The sequence below is a fragment of the Bemisia tabaci genome, chromosome 2 (assembly GCF_918797505.1).
Source record: "Bemisia tabaci chromosome 2, PGI_BMITA_v3".
NCBI classification, from domain to species: Eukaryota; Metazoa; Arthropoda; class Insecta; order Hemiptera; family Aleyrodidae; genus Bemisia; species Bemisia tabaci.
This window is the reverse complement of record NC_092794.1, coordinates 49,840,228-49,855,459: the sequence shown is the minus strand read 5'-3', so window position 1 is coordinate 49,855,459 and position 15,232 is coordinate 49,840,228. Positions and strand designations below refer to the sequence as shown.

General features: G+C 43.7%; 2 protein-coding genes across 2 annotated transcripts in view; one reads left to right on the top strand and one right to left on the bottom strand.

Moving 5' to 3' along the window:
* The window catches only part of Dop2R (dopamine D2-like receptor), a 521,385-nt gene that overhangs the window by 320,536 nt on the left and 185,617 nt on the right, over nt 1-15,232 (top strand). The gene's annotated exons all lie outside the window — the stretch shown is intronic.
* Nucleotides 7,567-14,990, bottom strand: LOC109044152 (uncharacterized). Its single transcript, XM_019061712.2, has 2 exons — nt 14,616-14,990; nt 7,567-7,854 (listed from the first exon to the last, which is right to left on the bottom strand). Exons 1-2 carry the CDS (start codon nt 14,821-14,823, stop codon nt 7,721-7,723), a joined length of 342 nt encoding a protein of 113 aa, XP_018917257.1. The 5' UTR covers nt 14,824-14,990; the 3' UTR covers nt 7,567-7,720.

Genomic DNA, 15,232 nt, shown 5'->3' with positions numbered 1-15,232 from the left:
TGAACATTCTTGGCCATCTTGGTTAATTGATGTTGGACTCCGAAGATTTGCAGAGGCGTTTTTGTAGTGTTTTTCGTGCTAGACGGTTGGTTGCCCTTTTGGGACCAAAGAGCTCTATAGCCGCGCACATGTCCGCACTCTCCACATGTAGACACTCTACTTACCTGATACTTAAAGAACGCGACGTTAAGTGACCTACGGGACAGTAAGGAAAACTCGATTTATGTAGCTCTCAGGGCCCAAAAGGGCGACAACGTGAAAAAAGAAAATAATCGGAAAAGTACTGCTGCCAACCTATGCATTTGAAAGATTAATCAATAGGGCCGACCGCGCACTGTAAACGAGTGCTTTTAAGGATTAAGACTTTGAAACTGAGAAAATGTACGCAAAATCGAAGTTTTTATGCGTGCGTTTTTAATTCAGCGTATTTACTCTCACAGTTCAAATTAGTACCACTGGATAATTCGAGATCATAGGCTGGCTACCCTTTTGGGCCCCAAGAGCTACATGGGTTTCAGGACATTCCGTCAACGATTTTTTGTCCGTGCAACTGTTTTGTCCAGTAGTTTACGTCCACGCGGAAAATAAGGTTTGTGTTGAAAGAGACTATACAAAAATGAATAAAAATGGGGAAAAAACCAAGAAGCACGCAATCATTAGTTTTAACCCGTATGTACATCGATCTTTTAGAGTCAAATACGTTGAATTTTAAACGTTTGGTTGCGCGTAAACACGCTGCAGCACAGTAAAAGCACAAAATATAAGAGAAATAATTAAAAAAGCTTTAGGGATCATTAAATTTGACACGGAACCACCTTAATATTTACAAAACACATTTTATGTTTTCCTTTAGTACATATTTTTTTTCATCAATTTAAATGAGGATAATCCGTGCAAAGTGTGCAAAAAATTCAAAATTAAGAGTTGAAAAATGCCGACTCCGCGATTTTAAATATTAGAGCCTACACTGAGCGGAGCGGTGTGCTAGTGCTACCGCGGCGGCGCAAAACGCGCACTAACGCCAACAAACCTAAGGGGATACTTCACGCATTGTGCAACGCTTGGAGTATCCCCTTAGGTTTGTAGGCGCCAATGCGCGTTGGGAGTTGGCCAGCCGCCCGCCGCACCACCGTAGCGTGCCACGGCGCCTCAAGCAACTATTCCACAACAGAGGTGTTGCACAATATCAAACGAAATTGAAGGCGCTCCAACATTTTAAGAATGATAGGCGTCCTTTGAGAGTACGAAGCTTTCCTCGCAAAATAAATCAAGGCACTACGGCAGGAGTTCCCCTGTCTAAAAAACGCGTGGACATGACCACTAGAAGCGTGCGGTGTGCGGATTAAAAAATCGTTGTCGAAATGTCCTTTAACCGCTACATGACCAGATCAAACCAAATTTTCGAGTTGTCCATACTGTCCCTATAAAGGTACTCTTATTCTTGGTCATCTTGGTTAATTGATATTGAACTCAGAAGATCGGCAGCGGCATTTTTGTTGTGTTTTTCGTGTTAGACAGTTGGTTGCCCTTTCGGGACCATAGAGCTCCATACTGCCGTGCTAAGGAAGAACGCCGTAAGAACATTCGAGAGTTGCCAAACCTTCGATAAAATGATTAATGCTCAAGAAAGTTATGAGTATTTTTCCTTGAAATTTTCAGATAATGGAGATGTTGCATGTGTGAGGGATTTGCGATTTGACCATTGATTCTTATGTAAAAGTTCGCGAGAAACACGATGGTGCCACTGGTTTTCTCTGAAATCAACTCCCAAGCTCTAAGCTCTAAGAAAGCTCTCAAAGTGAGGCCAAAATGGAGGGGATATACCACCCTTCCCTGATAGGTGGACTATCAGGGAAGGGTGCCAGTGTGAGAGCACGAGTTTGTGCATGCTACGCGTGGAGTAGATTCTTATCCCCTTTGATTTTCAGTGATTTTCAAGTGTGGAAGTGAGGAATTTGCGATTTGACCGTTGATTCTGATGTAAAAGTTCGTGAGAAACACAATGGCAGGATTGCCACTTTATTTGGGGACTCCAAAACTGAAAACACGGCATCACTGCTAATGTATTTGCTCCCTATCTTTGCATGGAGAGTTTGTCTTGATGTAGAGGTGGACTCTCAGGGTAGGGTTGGATATCCTCTCCATTTTGGCCTCAACTTGAGAGCTTTTTTTGAACTTGGGAGTTGATTTCAGAGAAAACCAGTGGCACCATCGTGTTTCTCGCGAACTTTCACACAAGAATCAACAGTCAAATCGCAAATTCCTCACACATGCAATATTTCCATTTAGGTGAAATTGCGAACAAAGTTATGTAAAAAAATCTGAAAAGAAAAATTAATATTTTTACCAGGAAATTTCAGATTTCTCAAAGGATATTTGGCAACGCGTGAAGGTTCATACGGCGTTTTTCCTTAACGCGGAAGCATAGTCGCACATGTCCGCACTCCCCACACGTGGACACTCAACTTACCGGACCTTTTAAGAACGCGAGGTTAAGCGACCTATTTGACATCAGCGGAAAGAACTCCTCCCGAGTCATCGCAAAGCATTTAAGCTGCATCAGGCGCGGAGACCAGTGACATCTGGAGACTTACGAGCCGGGATGAATAAGTAACCAGAACTAAGCGTCATAAAAAAATCACGTTATGTTCTCCGCTCTCACCGTTATCGTACAGGTTCGTTTTAATGCGTTCCGTCTGCCCCGCCAACGCCAAGTCACGACAAATTCTCCGACTTTCCCGTCCGCCCCGGGAAAGCACGGCGGTTTTCTCGCGCATGACCCCGCTACATCGCTCCGAGATCCTGAATCCCGATGGGAAGTGTAAAAGGATACAGAGGCGTAATAAAGCTCCGGGGAAGTCGCGATATGAATAAAGGAAATATCAATTACAAGAACTGCCGGCAACTTTATTTTCCGGAATCGCTATGCTGCTTTTAGATTTTCCTTTCGCTTCTTGTCAGAAGCGTTTTTCTAGCGTCTCTTTCAGCCGTCGCCCTCATTATAGAAGTAGTTAATTTTTCACTCTGCAAGTGATGTTCTAATCTTTTATCCAATATAGCCGAAGATTCGATCTTTATTTAATGGACTGCATTTTGCCATAGGAAATTACTATTTCTTGGAGGGTATGAACCTGTCTGAAAAGTCCGGAAATAGAACTGATTTTTCTCCCTGGAAGCATGCAATCCCTCCCTCATTGAGTCTTAGTGCATACAATGACATGCTTGCTAGTTTCGATTGTGCAGCCAACTTCGGAATTTCGCCACTTGAAGGTATCCACTGCATAAGTACTTGATTTCTCCACTTATGCGGTGGAGAAATTAACGAACTCCTTGATAATCGATTCTTTTCCATAGCTTCAGATGGGGATTCGGGAGGTACCGAAGATCGATCATTTACTCCTCGCCACTGATTTGAATAAGAATGATCGGTGGCCCCGATTCGTATCCTCTTCAAATTACACTCTCCTAGGCCTTGTCTCCGCGAGCCGTTTCACGAGATTTGTCCCAGGGAAAAATCCCACTTACGAAGTTGGGAAAAATATTGAGTTAATCAATATTTTTCCCAGTACCAAGTATGGTACTTGTACCCCTAGGACCCACTGAGAGAAGAAGAAGAAGTGAAAACGAATTGTGCGATATTTTATTCATTACTACATTGTTAATGTTTGTTTAGTTAAAATAATGTGTCTAATTGTCAATTGAGTGCAATTATTACTTTAATCCCGGTTAAATACTCGACTTTAACCAATTTATTTTCCCGCGAAAACTAGTCGCAGGACTGTATGAGCCCCGTCCCGTGGAGACGGTAACTGGGAAAAATCCCAGAAGTTTCGTTCCTGCTATTCGAACTTGGGACAAATCTCATGAAAACGTCCCGTGGAGACAAGGCCTTAGATGACGAAATCATGAGTTCAGTTACGTCGCGTGCTGTGCAATCGATCAGTCGATCTGTCATTTAAACCTATGGAAAAGGATCGATTGTCAGGGTGATCGCAACGACATCCTATTAATTGACTCTTCACCATACCTTCAGATGGGAATACATCGATAGTCGATTATTCGCGCTTCGCCACTGCACGAGTTCACCGTACGTTGCGTCGGGAATCAGGACCGGGGGGAGGGAGGTGCTGCATGCGTTTGGCCTAACCGGCACGGCGCGCGGAGCAGCTGTTACCAGGCACGCGACCCAGCCTCCAGCTCCGTTCCTTTAATTTTTTCTCACCGAGTTTCGAACATGGCGCGAACGCCATCTGGTAGACAGATAGTTAACCACCTCGCCCGTTCCGTTCCTCGATTCAACTTTCCGAGGAACATTTGTCGTCCATACTCGTCTGCGATGGGGAGGCGAGGAGGGGGCCGAGGGCGATGAAATAAAAAGGGCTGCCTCAGCCAACTGTCTTTGCCTGAAAGGGGTATTATTTATTGGCGGGAATATTACCTCCCGACAGAAGAATCCTGGTTACCGGGCAACGATATCTTCAGAAATACGCACTCTCTGTCGCTCTCTCTCTCTCTCTCCCCTGCCTCTCCCCCCCCCCCCCCGGGCAGTCTCCTTTCTTCATTTTTAATTTTTCAAATGGAAGATCGTCTGTCAAGTTTTCCTTTAAATTTTCCGTCAGTTTTCGTGTTGTAAGCGAAAATTTTTGCCAAAATGCGGGTTTATTTAATCCATTTTTTTATAATGAATATAGCAAAATACGTAACCATGGACAAAGCTGTAGACTTAGTCCTTCATTCATAAATTAATTTTGATTCGATTCCATGAGGGGTCGTTGAAATATCATGTAGCGCAGTTTTTCCGATTTTTTACCCTCCCTTCTCCCCTGTAACGCACCCGTAACGCAGCTCCACGCCCCCATCCTTTTGAATTACGTAACGCCGGCCTGACCCCCCCCCCCCCCTGATTTATCAGAGAAAACTCGGGTTTTTTTCGAAGATATTTCACTGAATTACGACAGGAAGAAATCAACAAAGGTGTGAAAAGACTCATTCTGGAAAAGCGGGATTTTTAATTGGACGTATTTCTGCCAAACGGAACTATGTCCTTTAAGACATGAGCCCTGAGGTCCATAAGAATATATGAATAATAGGGCTCACGTCATAATGCACATAGTTCTGTTCGGTAGAAATACGTCCAATTGTTTGCACGTTTTTTTCAAAGTCCCTCTCTCGACTTGGATTTGTTACGTAACACCGGGCTTGACCCCATTCCCTTCTTGAAACGCACCGTAACGATGGCTAAAACGCCCCCCCCCCCTCCCCCCTAAGCGCGTTACGTAATACTTAAGACTTATTGACTATTCGATCATACAAAAATTCGATGAATCGGTGAATTTATACCGATCAAAAAACTCCACCGAGACTCTTGACCCGGAGTCTGTACCCCCCCCCCCCCCCCTCTCCCCGGCGATGAAAAATTAGCTCCGGTGCGGTGCTCGGGTTTCGTGAAGACGCGCGAAGTCGTTTGCAACAGTCATCCCGTCGCATCGCGCGGGGTGAAGTTTTCTCGGTCGCCTGTCGTCGCGTCGCCGCCGCAATTTCCCTCGTTTTTCGCGACGGTGCGACTTATAAACTATGTGAGTGATGTATACTTCCTTCGGTTTCCCATGTAAATTCCTGCCCAATGCCCCGGATCCCCTCCCCCTTCCCCCGCCCCCTACTATTGAGTTCCTCCAGTCTCCTGTCTCAACTTCGACCTCATACTCTCCGGATTTTTACGGCACATTCCTTCGCCAGCGTTGCCGCTTGATTAAAGGTCGTTGCTCCCTTTCAATGTCTGTCAAAAGTTCCGTGATTGGGAACTTTCTGTTCCAATTTCTCCCACTCTGTGACCGTCAAAGGTTCCGGGATTCGTTTTAGATTTTTTCAAAAGTTCCGAGAAAGTGCCAGAAAATGCTAGAAATCCGGAAAATTTCGAGAATCTTAAAGGCTACGGGAAAAATTCAGCAAAATCTCAAAAGTTCCGAAAATCCGTACTGGTTCCAGGAAATGGGATCATTAAGTTTCAATATCGCTAGACACGTAAAAAAAAGAGGTATGGGTTCAGACCTCACTTGGGCATTTTCAATTAATTGTGGTAGTACTTACCCTGATAAATAAGGTTACTAATTCAAATGTTCCGGTACTGCCTTAACTTGAGTTGCTGTGTTACTGCAAATAACGGGAAATGCTCACATCAAAAAAGGGGTGGTACCGCCGTTTTAAAGGATAACCCCTAACACTTTTTTCCCATGGGGCGTGGTGTCAAGGCACGAGGAAACCGGGATGAATCAGGGAAAAATGAGGGAACTTGTTTCAAAAATCAGGAATCTCCTCTTCTATCGCTTATAGAGAACTTTTTCAAGGTTTATGTGTTAAATCTTTTTTACCGTTTGTGACATACATGAGCCACCTTAACTTTAGGCACCTAATCTTCAGCTTTTGCGCAATGCATCCTGGGTAGGATCGATTTAGTTTAAATTCAAAGCAGTTGGTGGATTATTTTGGGCATATCAAACCTTTTTGTTTGTAGATCAATTATACAAGAATGTTCGTACCGAACATCATTTTCCAAAATCTTAGAAGAAAGCCAAAAGTACTGTTGCCATACCGCAGCCGATTTCAATGTGTCGGTAACAATGGTCACTCAGAAACAGTACATGTGTAGTAGTAATATTATAATTAGTAGTAATAAAAGTAGTAGTAGTAGTGGCAGATAGAACACATTTATTTTATAACGGTGCCCAAGCAACTTCGGCCATCATCACCTCTACAATTCAAGTACAGATTTTGTTACAAAATTGGTAAATTGGCACCAGAAAAACAAGAACGTAAAATTTAGAGGATAGGAAGAACAAAATTTACAACGAGAATAGTAGTAGACTTTTTTCAAACATTCCTCAATGATTCATCCACAGACTAAAATGTACAGCTTCCCAAAATAATCCCCCCAAAGGCTAAAATTTGAAATATATCGAACATAATCAAGATTCATTACGCAAAGCTGAAGATCCATCTTAAACCTCCCTATCTGAGTACTCCAATGTTTATCAGCTTCAACGATCCAGACTAAGAAAATTGCATGAGTGGCTCTGCTCCACCGAAAACGAGGGTAGAATACTGCCGTGCTAAGGAAAAACGCCGTATGAGCGTTCAGACTTTGCCAAGTTTCTTGCAATAAAAACCGCATTTACTGGAAAAATTGCGGATATTATTTTCAAAAATTCTCAGACAATTTTGCACGCAATTCAATCTAAAATATCTGAAAATTTCAAGGAAAAAGATGCAATAATGTTATCAAAATTACATGTTTTATCAAGGGAAATCTGGCAACTCCCGAATGTTCATACGGCGTTCTTCCTTTAGTACGGCAGAATAGGCTTCCATAAATCCTGGACAGTGGCGTGGCGTGAATTGCGATATATCGATTGATATGAAATTTAAACCTATTGTCAAAGAATCGATTATTAAGGTGTTCGCTACGCACTGTTTATCGATCCTTTTCCATAGGTTTCAATGGCAGATCATTCGATATATCGCAAAGCACGCCACGCTACTGATCGCGGAGGATGTAAAACAAGACGGAAATGGAGTGCAAAAACAATTTATACGCTCGGGACGAGATTTACACGGGCAAAAACGAGGAGTGGCTAACGTGACGCAGAACTTTACACTAATTACAAGAGACTCGGCCGGGAGAGACCACCTCCGGGACAAAAACTCGGGGCGCGGAGGGAGCCTCCTACCGGACTTCCGTATCGGATTTAGCATGGTGCCTCATGAGCTTGGGTTGGTGGGCGCTCGTCAGCGGCTCCGGTCTCTTCCCGAACTTATCGTGAAACAGCGCGAAAGCCTCGTTGCAGTTTTTCTGGAACTCTGCAACAAATAGAAAATGCCATCGTGAGAGTTAGAGATAGCCTCGGTTGTACGTACATGAATGCTATACATGCCGAAAATGAATCTGCCCTGAAAGCAGCGTTGTGATGGAGTGATTTATTGGCTACGTCCATCGGTGTAGTCAAAAAGGCGAGATATTTTCAGAGGAAAAACATCGCATTTGAGTGCAGTTTTGACAGCAGTATCGAATGCGGTATTTTTCCTCTAAAAAACGAAGCCTTTTTTATTACGCTGAATTTCTTTGTCAAATTTGGTATACGAATTCTTTAGTCTCATGATAACAGAAGTGCGATCTCAAAATTGGAAAAAAATGACAAGTAGCTGAAGTATGGAACGATGCGATATACCGCACGTCGCTTCGTCACAAAAAATGACAGCAGTCGAATCACCTTAATATCGCAGATTATTAAAATATTACAATATGAAACTTCCTTTTCTCTGTGGGAGGAAACACGAGAAGAAGTAAGAAAAGCCTTGAAAAAGGAGTTGACCTCACGTCCTGACCGCTTTCCTTTAGATCAGGTTGGCTCGTAATGTCAAAGGATCCTTCCGATTCCTGACCGCGCGTTTTCTTTCATGTTGTAAATTTTATTTCCTTTCTCCACCTTCACGTCCGCGCGCGGGAATCGGGTTTCAACTCAAACTCGGGAAAGTTTTGTGCAGAGAGACGAAAGAATGCAATATGAGACGCTTGCAGCGCTGCCACTGAGATCCGTACGATCAAGGTTGTTTTTCTGCGGTACGTCAAGTCTGAAGGCACTTCAAAATTAAATCTTTTGGAGAGCAAAAATTCTCGAGATGGTTTAAGTTGCGCGCGTCGTGGTGTCGTGCCTCAATGATTGTGCAATCTCCCGCCAAACCACTCGCAAATCGAAGTTCTACCGAAAAAAACTTTTGCGCTTTTCTAACTGAAAAGTTCAAGAATTTTTATCCAAAGGATAGCAAATTTTTGGACAGAAATTCCGTTCCTCCATCTCGGGAACGAAGAGAATAGCCGTGTCTCCTACGGCAGCGGGAAACATGTGAAATTGAAATTCATAGACATAGCGTAGTGAAGGAAGTCGACGGGGAAATTGAGCGATTCTTTTGGTTGAAACGGATGATGGTCATGGACAGTGCGAGAAATTGATCGACTGACTGTAGGGTTTCTCTTGGGTTGCCACATTAGTAAGTCTATTAATTACCTTTATTGTCCACTGAAACCACCAGCTTCCATCGAAACATCACTCCATTTTCCTTGTCTATCGCTTTGTCTTTAAATATCAAGAATCGGTCGGCCGATCCTAAAACACTTACTTACTAACTGGTCAGCGCGTTTCAATTTGCGCACTTCTTCTCTGGCAAGCAAGTTTCCGTGATACAACTATTCGAACTCCGGCGTGTTGCGGAGTATCACCGTTATTAGAAGGCGTTTTGAAAAACGAAAGAAATAAACATGCGAGTACTTGTACGGTCGGCGCTCTCCCTCATTACAGCATCGTTACGCGATTGTGCGTAACGAAGCGCAAAGCGCGTTGCAAAAGTCACGCTTATGTTGAACCTACTGCAACTCTACTGCACTAAGAATTCCTGTCAAGAAGCGAAAAAACGTTTAATAAAATTAATCACTTTATTTCAAATCGTTTATTCCGTGAAAATATGGGGCATCAATGTAAATCCAAATGTGTCTCCCTCCTCAATTCAGAATTCAAAAAATTCACTTAGCCGCACTAAAATGGCGTTGTGGTTACAGCGCGGTATCCTGGAAAAAAAACGAACATAATTTCTTCTCTATTTCAAAATGTCCTGAGAGACGGCCGCAATTTTATGAAACGCACCGACTGGGTGAATAAAACTCTTTCAAATTAATTAGCAGCGAATAGCCGAGGGTCGGGCACGGGGCGTAAATACGTCGAAAGTGGTGGCGGGGAGCGCAAAATTGCTCTTCTCTTCTTTTTCAATTTTCGGTCCTAACCACAACAATCAAATAACTCGCAATTATCGTCAGCTATAACCATCGATTTTCGGGGGAAAATATAACAATTCATTTCAACGTCTCGCGAGTAGTTGCCGGTTCTTAATAATTCAAAATTGCGTCATTGAATTCAGAGTGCAAGGGGTATTTTCATGATATTTAAGGACAAAAATACCCACACATGTCGAATTCATCGAGAATAATGGCGGTGTATAGTTCGCAAATCAAGAGGCATAAGTTATGCATTTTTTGTTTAAAAATTCACTTATCTGATTAAATTGTGAATTTATTCTTTAAATTATTCAGAGAGTACCATCCGCACTTTATTTTGTAAAAGTGTCAATAAACTCCGCGGAAATGTTGTGACATGTAAACATATCTATCATGAGCAATTATTGTTGTCTAATTCGACTGAATAGAGACTCTTCTCGCAGTGGCGCGGTGTGCTTTGCGATGTATCGATTGATCTGCCATTTAAACCTGTGGGGAAGGATCGATAAGCAGGGTGTTCGCAGCGAACACCCTAATAATCGATTTTTTACCATATCTACAAATGAGGAAATATAGATAATCGATCATACACGCCACGCCACTGTCTTCTCGGTATTAAGTTAAATTCCACACAGCAGAAGTACGTCGATTTTGAACTAGAAATGACGACTTTCCCCCTGACGAGACGCAAAAATCAGAGTTTCGGATGAAAATAGCACGGCCATATTCTTGGAAGAAAGTTGATTGTTTGAATGATTTTAAAAACCTTGCACTTGGATATACGTCATTTCACGATGTGTGGTCATTTGTGGAGAAATGGCGACGCTGGTAACGTCCAAAAACCTCCTATGGTGTAGTGGTTGCAGCGCTAGCTCTATGATCGGGAGGTCCCGAGTTCGATTTCCGGCCAGAGGACCCGAGTTGGATGATCTCAAACAATGGTTGCCCGGGACTGATTGTAGGGACGGAGGAGGGGGGACGGGACTAAAGCGCAGGATTAGTCCCTGTGGGCTATTTGAAGTAGTAGTAAAAACAAAAAATTCCATCTGGAAAAATTTGGCAACGTCCGAACGGTCATACGTAGTTTTTCATTACTACGGCTGTAATATGTTCCGTGAAGCGCTCGCTCGGTTTGCGGTCAAGTTGTTGACGAACCACCCGCACCCGTGCGGACTGGAGTCGCGGGTTGCGGACCCAACGAATCGATTTAATTGAAAGAATAACTAATCAAGAGGGCCGGAGCCGTGTGCGGACAAGCGCTCAAGCGCGGCTTTTAATTTACTCGGCGTTACGCCACAATTACGCCACGCTTACACGCTCCGTTAAATTTTATTATACATGAGTTACGCGCGGCCACGGTCCGCAACGCAAACGTCGCCATTCCTCCGCTGGTGACCGCACATCGTAAAAGGACGTATCTCCATTCCGAGTCCGAGGTTGTTCAATTGATTCAAACAGTTAACTTTTTTTCGTGAAAATAGCTGAAGCCTATGAAGTCAAAAACTCCTTCAAATTTATCCCGTATGCAATTTGCCCTCCGGAGAGTCAAAATGTTGTATCTCATTCTGAAATCACGGCACAATTGTCCACCGGCAGCCAAGAATGCCTTCAATTTTGCCGCTTATGCAATTTGCGCTCCCTTACGCGCATCCATTAACTAGTATCACGTAACGCACTTTTTCCGATTTTTTGACCCCCCCCCCCCCTCATTGTAACGTACCCGTAATGCAGCCCTACAGTCTCTACACTCTCCTTTTTGAATTAAGTAACGCTGGCCTGACTCCCCCCCCCCCCCTCCCAATTTGCAAAAAACCATTACAACGGCTTGGTAACGCGCCGAGAAGATTTATTCGGAAAGGGCGGGATTTTCAATTTTTTGTACGTTTTTATCAAAGTTTTTCCCCTCTCAGCTCGGATTTGTAACGTACCGCTGGACTTGACCCCCATCCCCCCTTTTAACGCTACGTAACGCTGGCTTAAACCCCCCCTAAGTGCGTTAGGTGATACTTGATCTCGGCCCCATCCATTGATTCATTCTCAACGATCTAGAAACTATAGATAGGGGGATCCTATGCTACGCCAACAGTGAAATTCCTCACACACAAGGAGCAACAATCAGGTTAGGACGAAGATAGTCGGTTTCTGTGGCTTCTTATGGGTCTATTGCTGAATACGGACTTACATCAAATTTCGAACCAATTATTTGAAAATCTGTGTCCAGATATGACACTTAGCCACTCATCAAGTGCGTTTACGATGAAAATTTCAACGCTAAATCATTTATTGTAAAAACTCCCGAAAGATTCCATGTATTTGAGGTCATGACGAAGATAGCAATCGGCCATTTCCACTCCCCGCCCGCATATCGAACGACCGCTCCATGTGTGTTACGTTTTTTCGTAGGCCACCAGTCCACCACCAATCTATAGTTTTTAGATCGTTGGTAGAATTGAAAGAGGTTATGCATTATTGATTGAATCCAGTTCGATATAACGACGAATCCCTATGTTGACGTCCCCACTAATAGCGTCTATCCAGGTATTCCTCCTACCGTTCGTTCCTCTTTGAGCACGAGCCGTATTCACGTCTCCGAATAAAACGTCGTTATTTTCCCGCCGTTAACCGATCGGGATCGAAGAGCGACCGTGTGCGCGACGCTGCTTCGAGCACACAATGCACGTTCGAAGCTAATCGGGGGCCCCGGTTGGTGTGGGTGTGGGTGTGGTGTCGACATGCCGTGGCGGCGGCGCTGACTTGGCGTTCCACCCGCGGGAGCAGACCCCGCTCCGGGCCGGGTAATTCCCGAGCACTTCATTCCGGGCCCGGGCAAACAAACCCCCGAAAATTGCAGGCAATACGCGATCCCCGACGCTTAAATTAACAAACTAATAAATTCAGCCAGATTCTCCCGGGTCGCGACCTCGGCGAGCGTCGCCGGCTGCTTTTGTCAGCTTTTCGCGCTCGGGCTTAAACGGCGTCGCCTCGACAGCCGGCTTATCTCCGGCGCGGAGCTCCGGGCGTCGATCCGACCCGTGCTCGACCTACCCTATTTATCGGTCTGCGGGTCCCTCCCGTACAATGCGTGCAGATAAATGAATGAACTCTTCGAAGCTGAAACTGCACTGGAAAAAAAAAAAAAAACACATTGGATCTAGAGTCCAGACTCTTAAAAACATCGACAAGAAAAAATACTCTCGATTCAATCGGATTTTTGCGTAAATCAAGAACCAAGTCTCTTGATTTGAACGGATTTCCTTTTGGTCTAAGCTTAAATCTGATTGAATCAAGAGTATTTTTTCTTGTCAATGTTTTCAAGAGTCTGGACTAGAGATCCAATGCGTTTTTTTCCAGTGTGCTCAAAAATCTCTGTGAGCAATTCGAAAAGGAATCGCGCCATTTTTATTGTCTTGTCACACGAAAAAAAACTGACCACTTGCGTGGAGCATAAGCTGATTCAGGGTTGCTACAGTCAGGGGCGCACCGGGAAATGTCAGGGAATTCGATAAGTCAGAAAAAATGACGATGTCAGGGAAAAATTGATAAGCGCCTTCATTTGTTTTCCAGGATGGGTTTGACGTTTTGAACAACACATTTTCCCCAAAAACTATTTCCCATTATGTTTTCTAAACCATCTGGCATATCTTATATTGTCTGGGAATTTCACCAAAATTTGTCAGGGAAATGAAGGAATTGTCAGGGAATTTCATTTTCTAGATTTGGTGGCAACCCTGAGATCGTGATCCTAGGCTGACATGCAACTATATGAATTCTTCGGGGCGCAAATTGCATATGCTGAAAATTGAAGGCATCTTTTGCTCTATGAGAGTTTTTGTTTAGAATACTGGTAATGGAGGGCGCCATTGTACTTAAAAGTATTCCGCTCGTGGCTATCTGGCGTAATTATGCTCCTTACGGCTGTTTCATCTGAAACATCGTCAATTTTTGCGCATTTACGGCTAAACGAGTCTGTCGAAATGTCCTGTTTCAACTATTCCAGTTATTTCATCTGAAGAGATTAAACTTTTTTTGAGAGAAAGTCGATTTCATTAATTTGAGAGTTACGTCTCTCTAACTCATCATGGCAGGATTCACTTCCTTGTTCCCCGCAGTGCTGTCATTTTATTTTATCCAAAGATTCCGAAATAATTCAGATTTCCGGAAATATATTCTGATTTGCCAAGGTTCCAAGAAAAACTTCCATGTTTTTCAAAAATTTCGGGGGAAATTTCCGAATTACACTTGCATTTAGTTCCGAAGATCGTCAAATTTGATCAAAAAGTACCTAAATTTGGACGTATCTATGCTAAATGGAACTATGTGCAAGTGGAAAGATGGAGTGTGTTCGCTTGTTGAGGTCCAAAATAATGAATGGGGAGTATAAAGCGCCAGCAACGTCAGCGAAGAAGTCGCCGCGCATTAACTCAAGAGCACTGTCCACAAGGCTCTTGTCACATGTCCACGGCTCACGAGTTAGCGCTCAGTTCCTTTTGATTCAATGTAAAATCTCGCCTTTTCCATTTTCTCAAAAGAAACTATATCCACTTTTACGTTGTTTTTTATCCAGCTCACCACGAGCATACCCACATTCCACTGCGATAGTTTCTTTCAGCATAAATACGTCCATTTGATCAAATAAATGGTCCAACTGGCGAAAAACTGCAAATTTCGAGAAAATTCCGAAAATAGCTGAAAATTCCAGGGATTCAGAAGATTTCGGGAAAAGTTCCGATTATTTAAAAAGTTCTCAATTCCGGGAAATGGCACTGGTTCCCCGTGTAACTTTAGAAGGGCTAACCTTGATAGAAGCAGACGACGGTGGCGAGGAGGAGAGCGTTGAGGAAGAGGAGGCAGGAGAAGATGGCGACGAGGATGTAGCTGGTGCGTCCGACGGTCTCGTCGATCAGCTGTTTGAGGTCGGCCACGAGAGAGGAGCCATCGTCGAGCATGGCGTAGTTGACGAAGCTCAGCAAAGGCTGCAGCAGGAAGTTGAGCAAGTCCTCCATTCTGCCCCCGGGCCACTTACCCCCGACCCCCGAGCCGGTCCCGTTACTCCCGTCCACCACTCACGGGAATTTACGAAATCCGTCGTCATTTTCACTCAATTTTACCACAGGGAGCACGGACATTTTCGAAAAATTTACTTACTTCATTCGGCTTTGGTCTGGGCCTGTCGTAACTATAGTCACTCGGCAAATTTTGTATCTCCCACTGTTGTCAAATTATCGTTATTTCACCTTAAATGGACCGAGTTTAGCAGGAATAACTTAGGCACATCAGTTATTATCATATTTAACTGGGCAATTAAATTTTTTACAAGAGAACGTTTGTGCGAATTCCTTTGGAAATTTAAGGGATTTGCTTCGTACCATGCGAAAAATTTACTGAAATTTGCACTAAAATCAGCACAACCAT

What these genes read in the sequence shown, in the direction of transcription:
- LOC109044152 (XM_019061712.2), bottom strand. Translation starts at nt 14,823, where the DNA reads ATGGAGGACTTGCTCAACTTCCTGCTGCAGCCTTTGCTGAGCTTCGTC. An exon ending in CGTCGTCTGCTTCTATCAAG is followed by an intron (nt 7,855 to 14,615) that starts GTTAGCCCTTCT and finishes TATTTGTTGCAG; the next exon opens with AGTTCCAGAAAAACTGCAAC.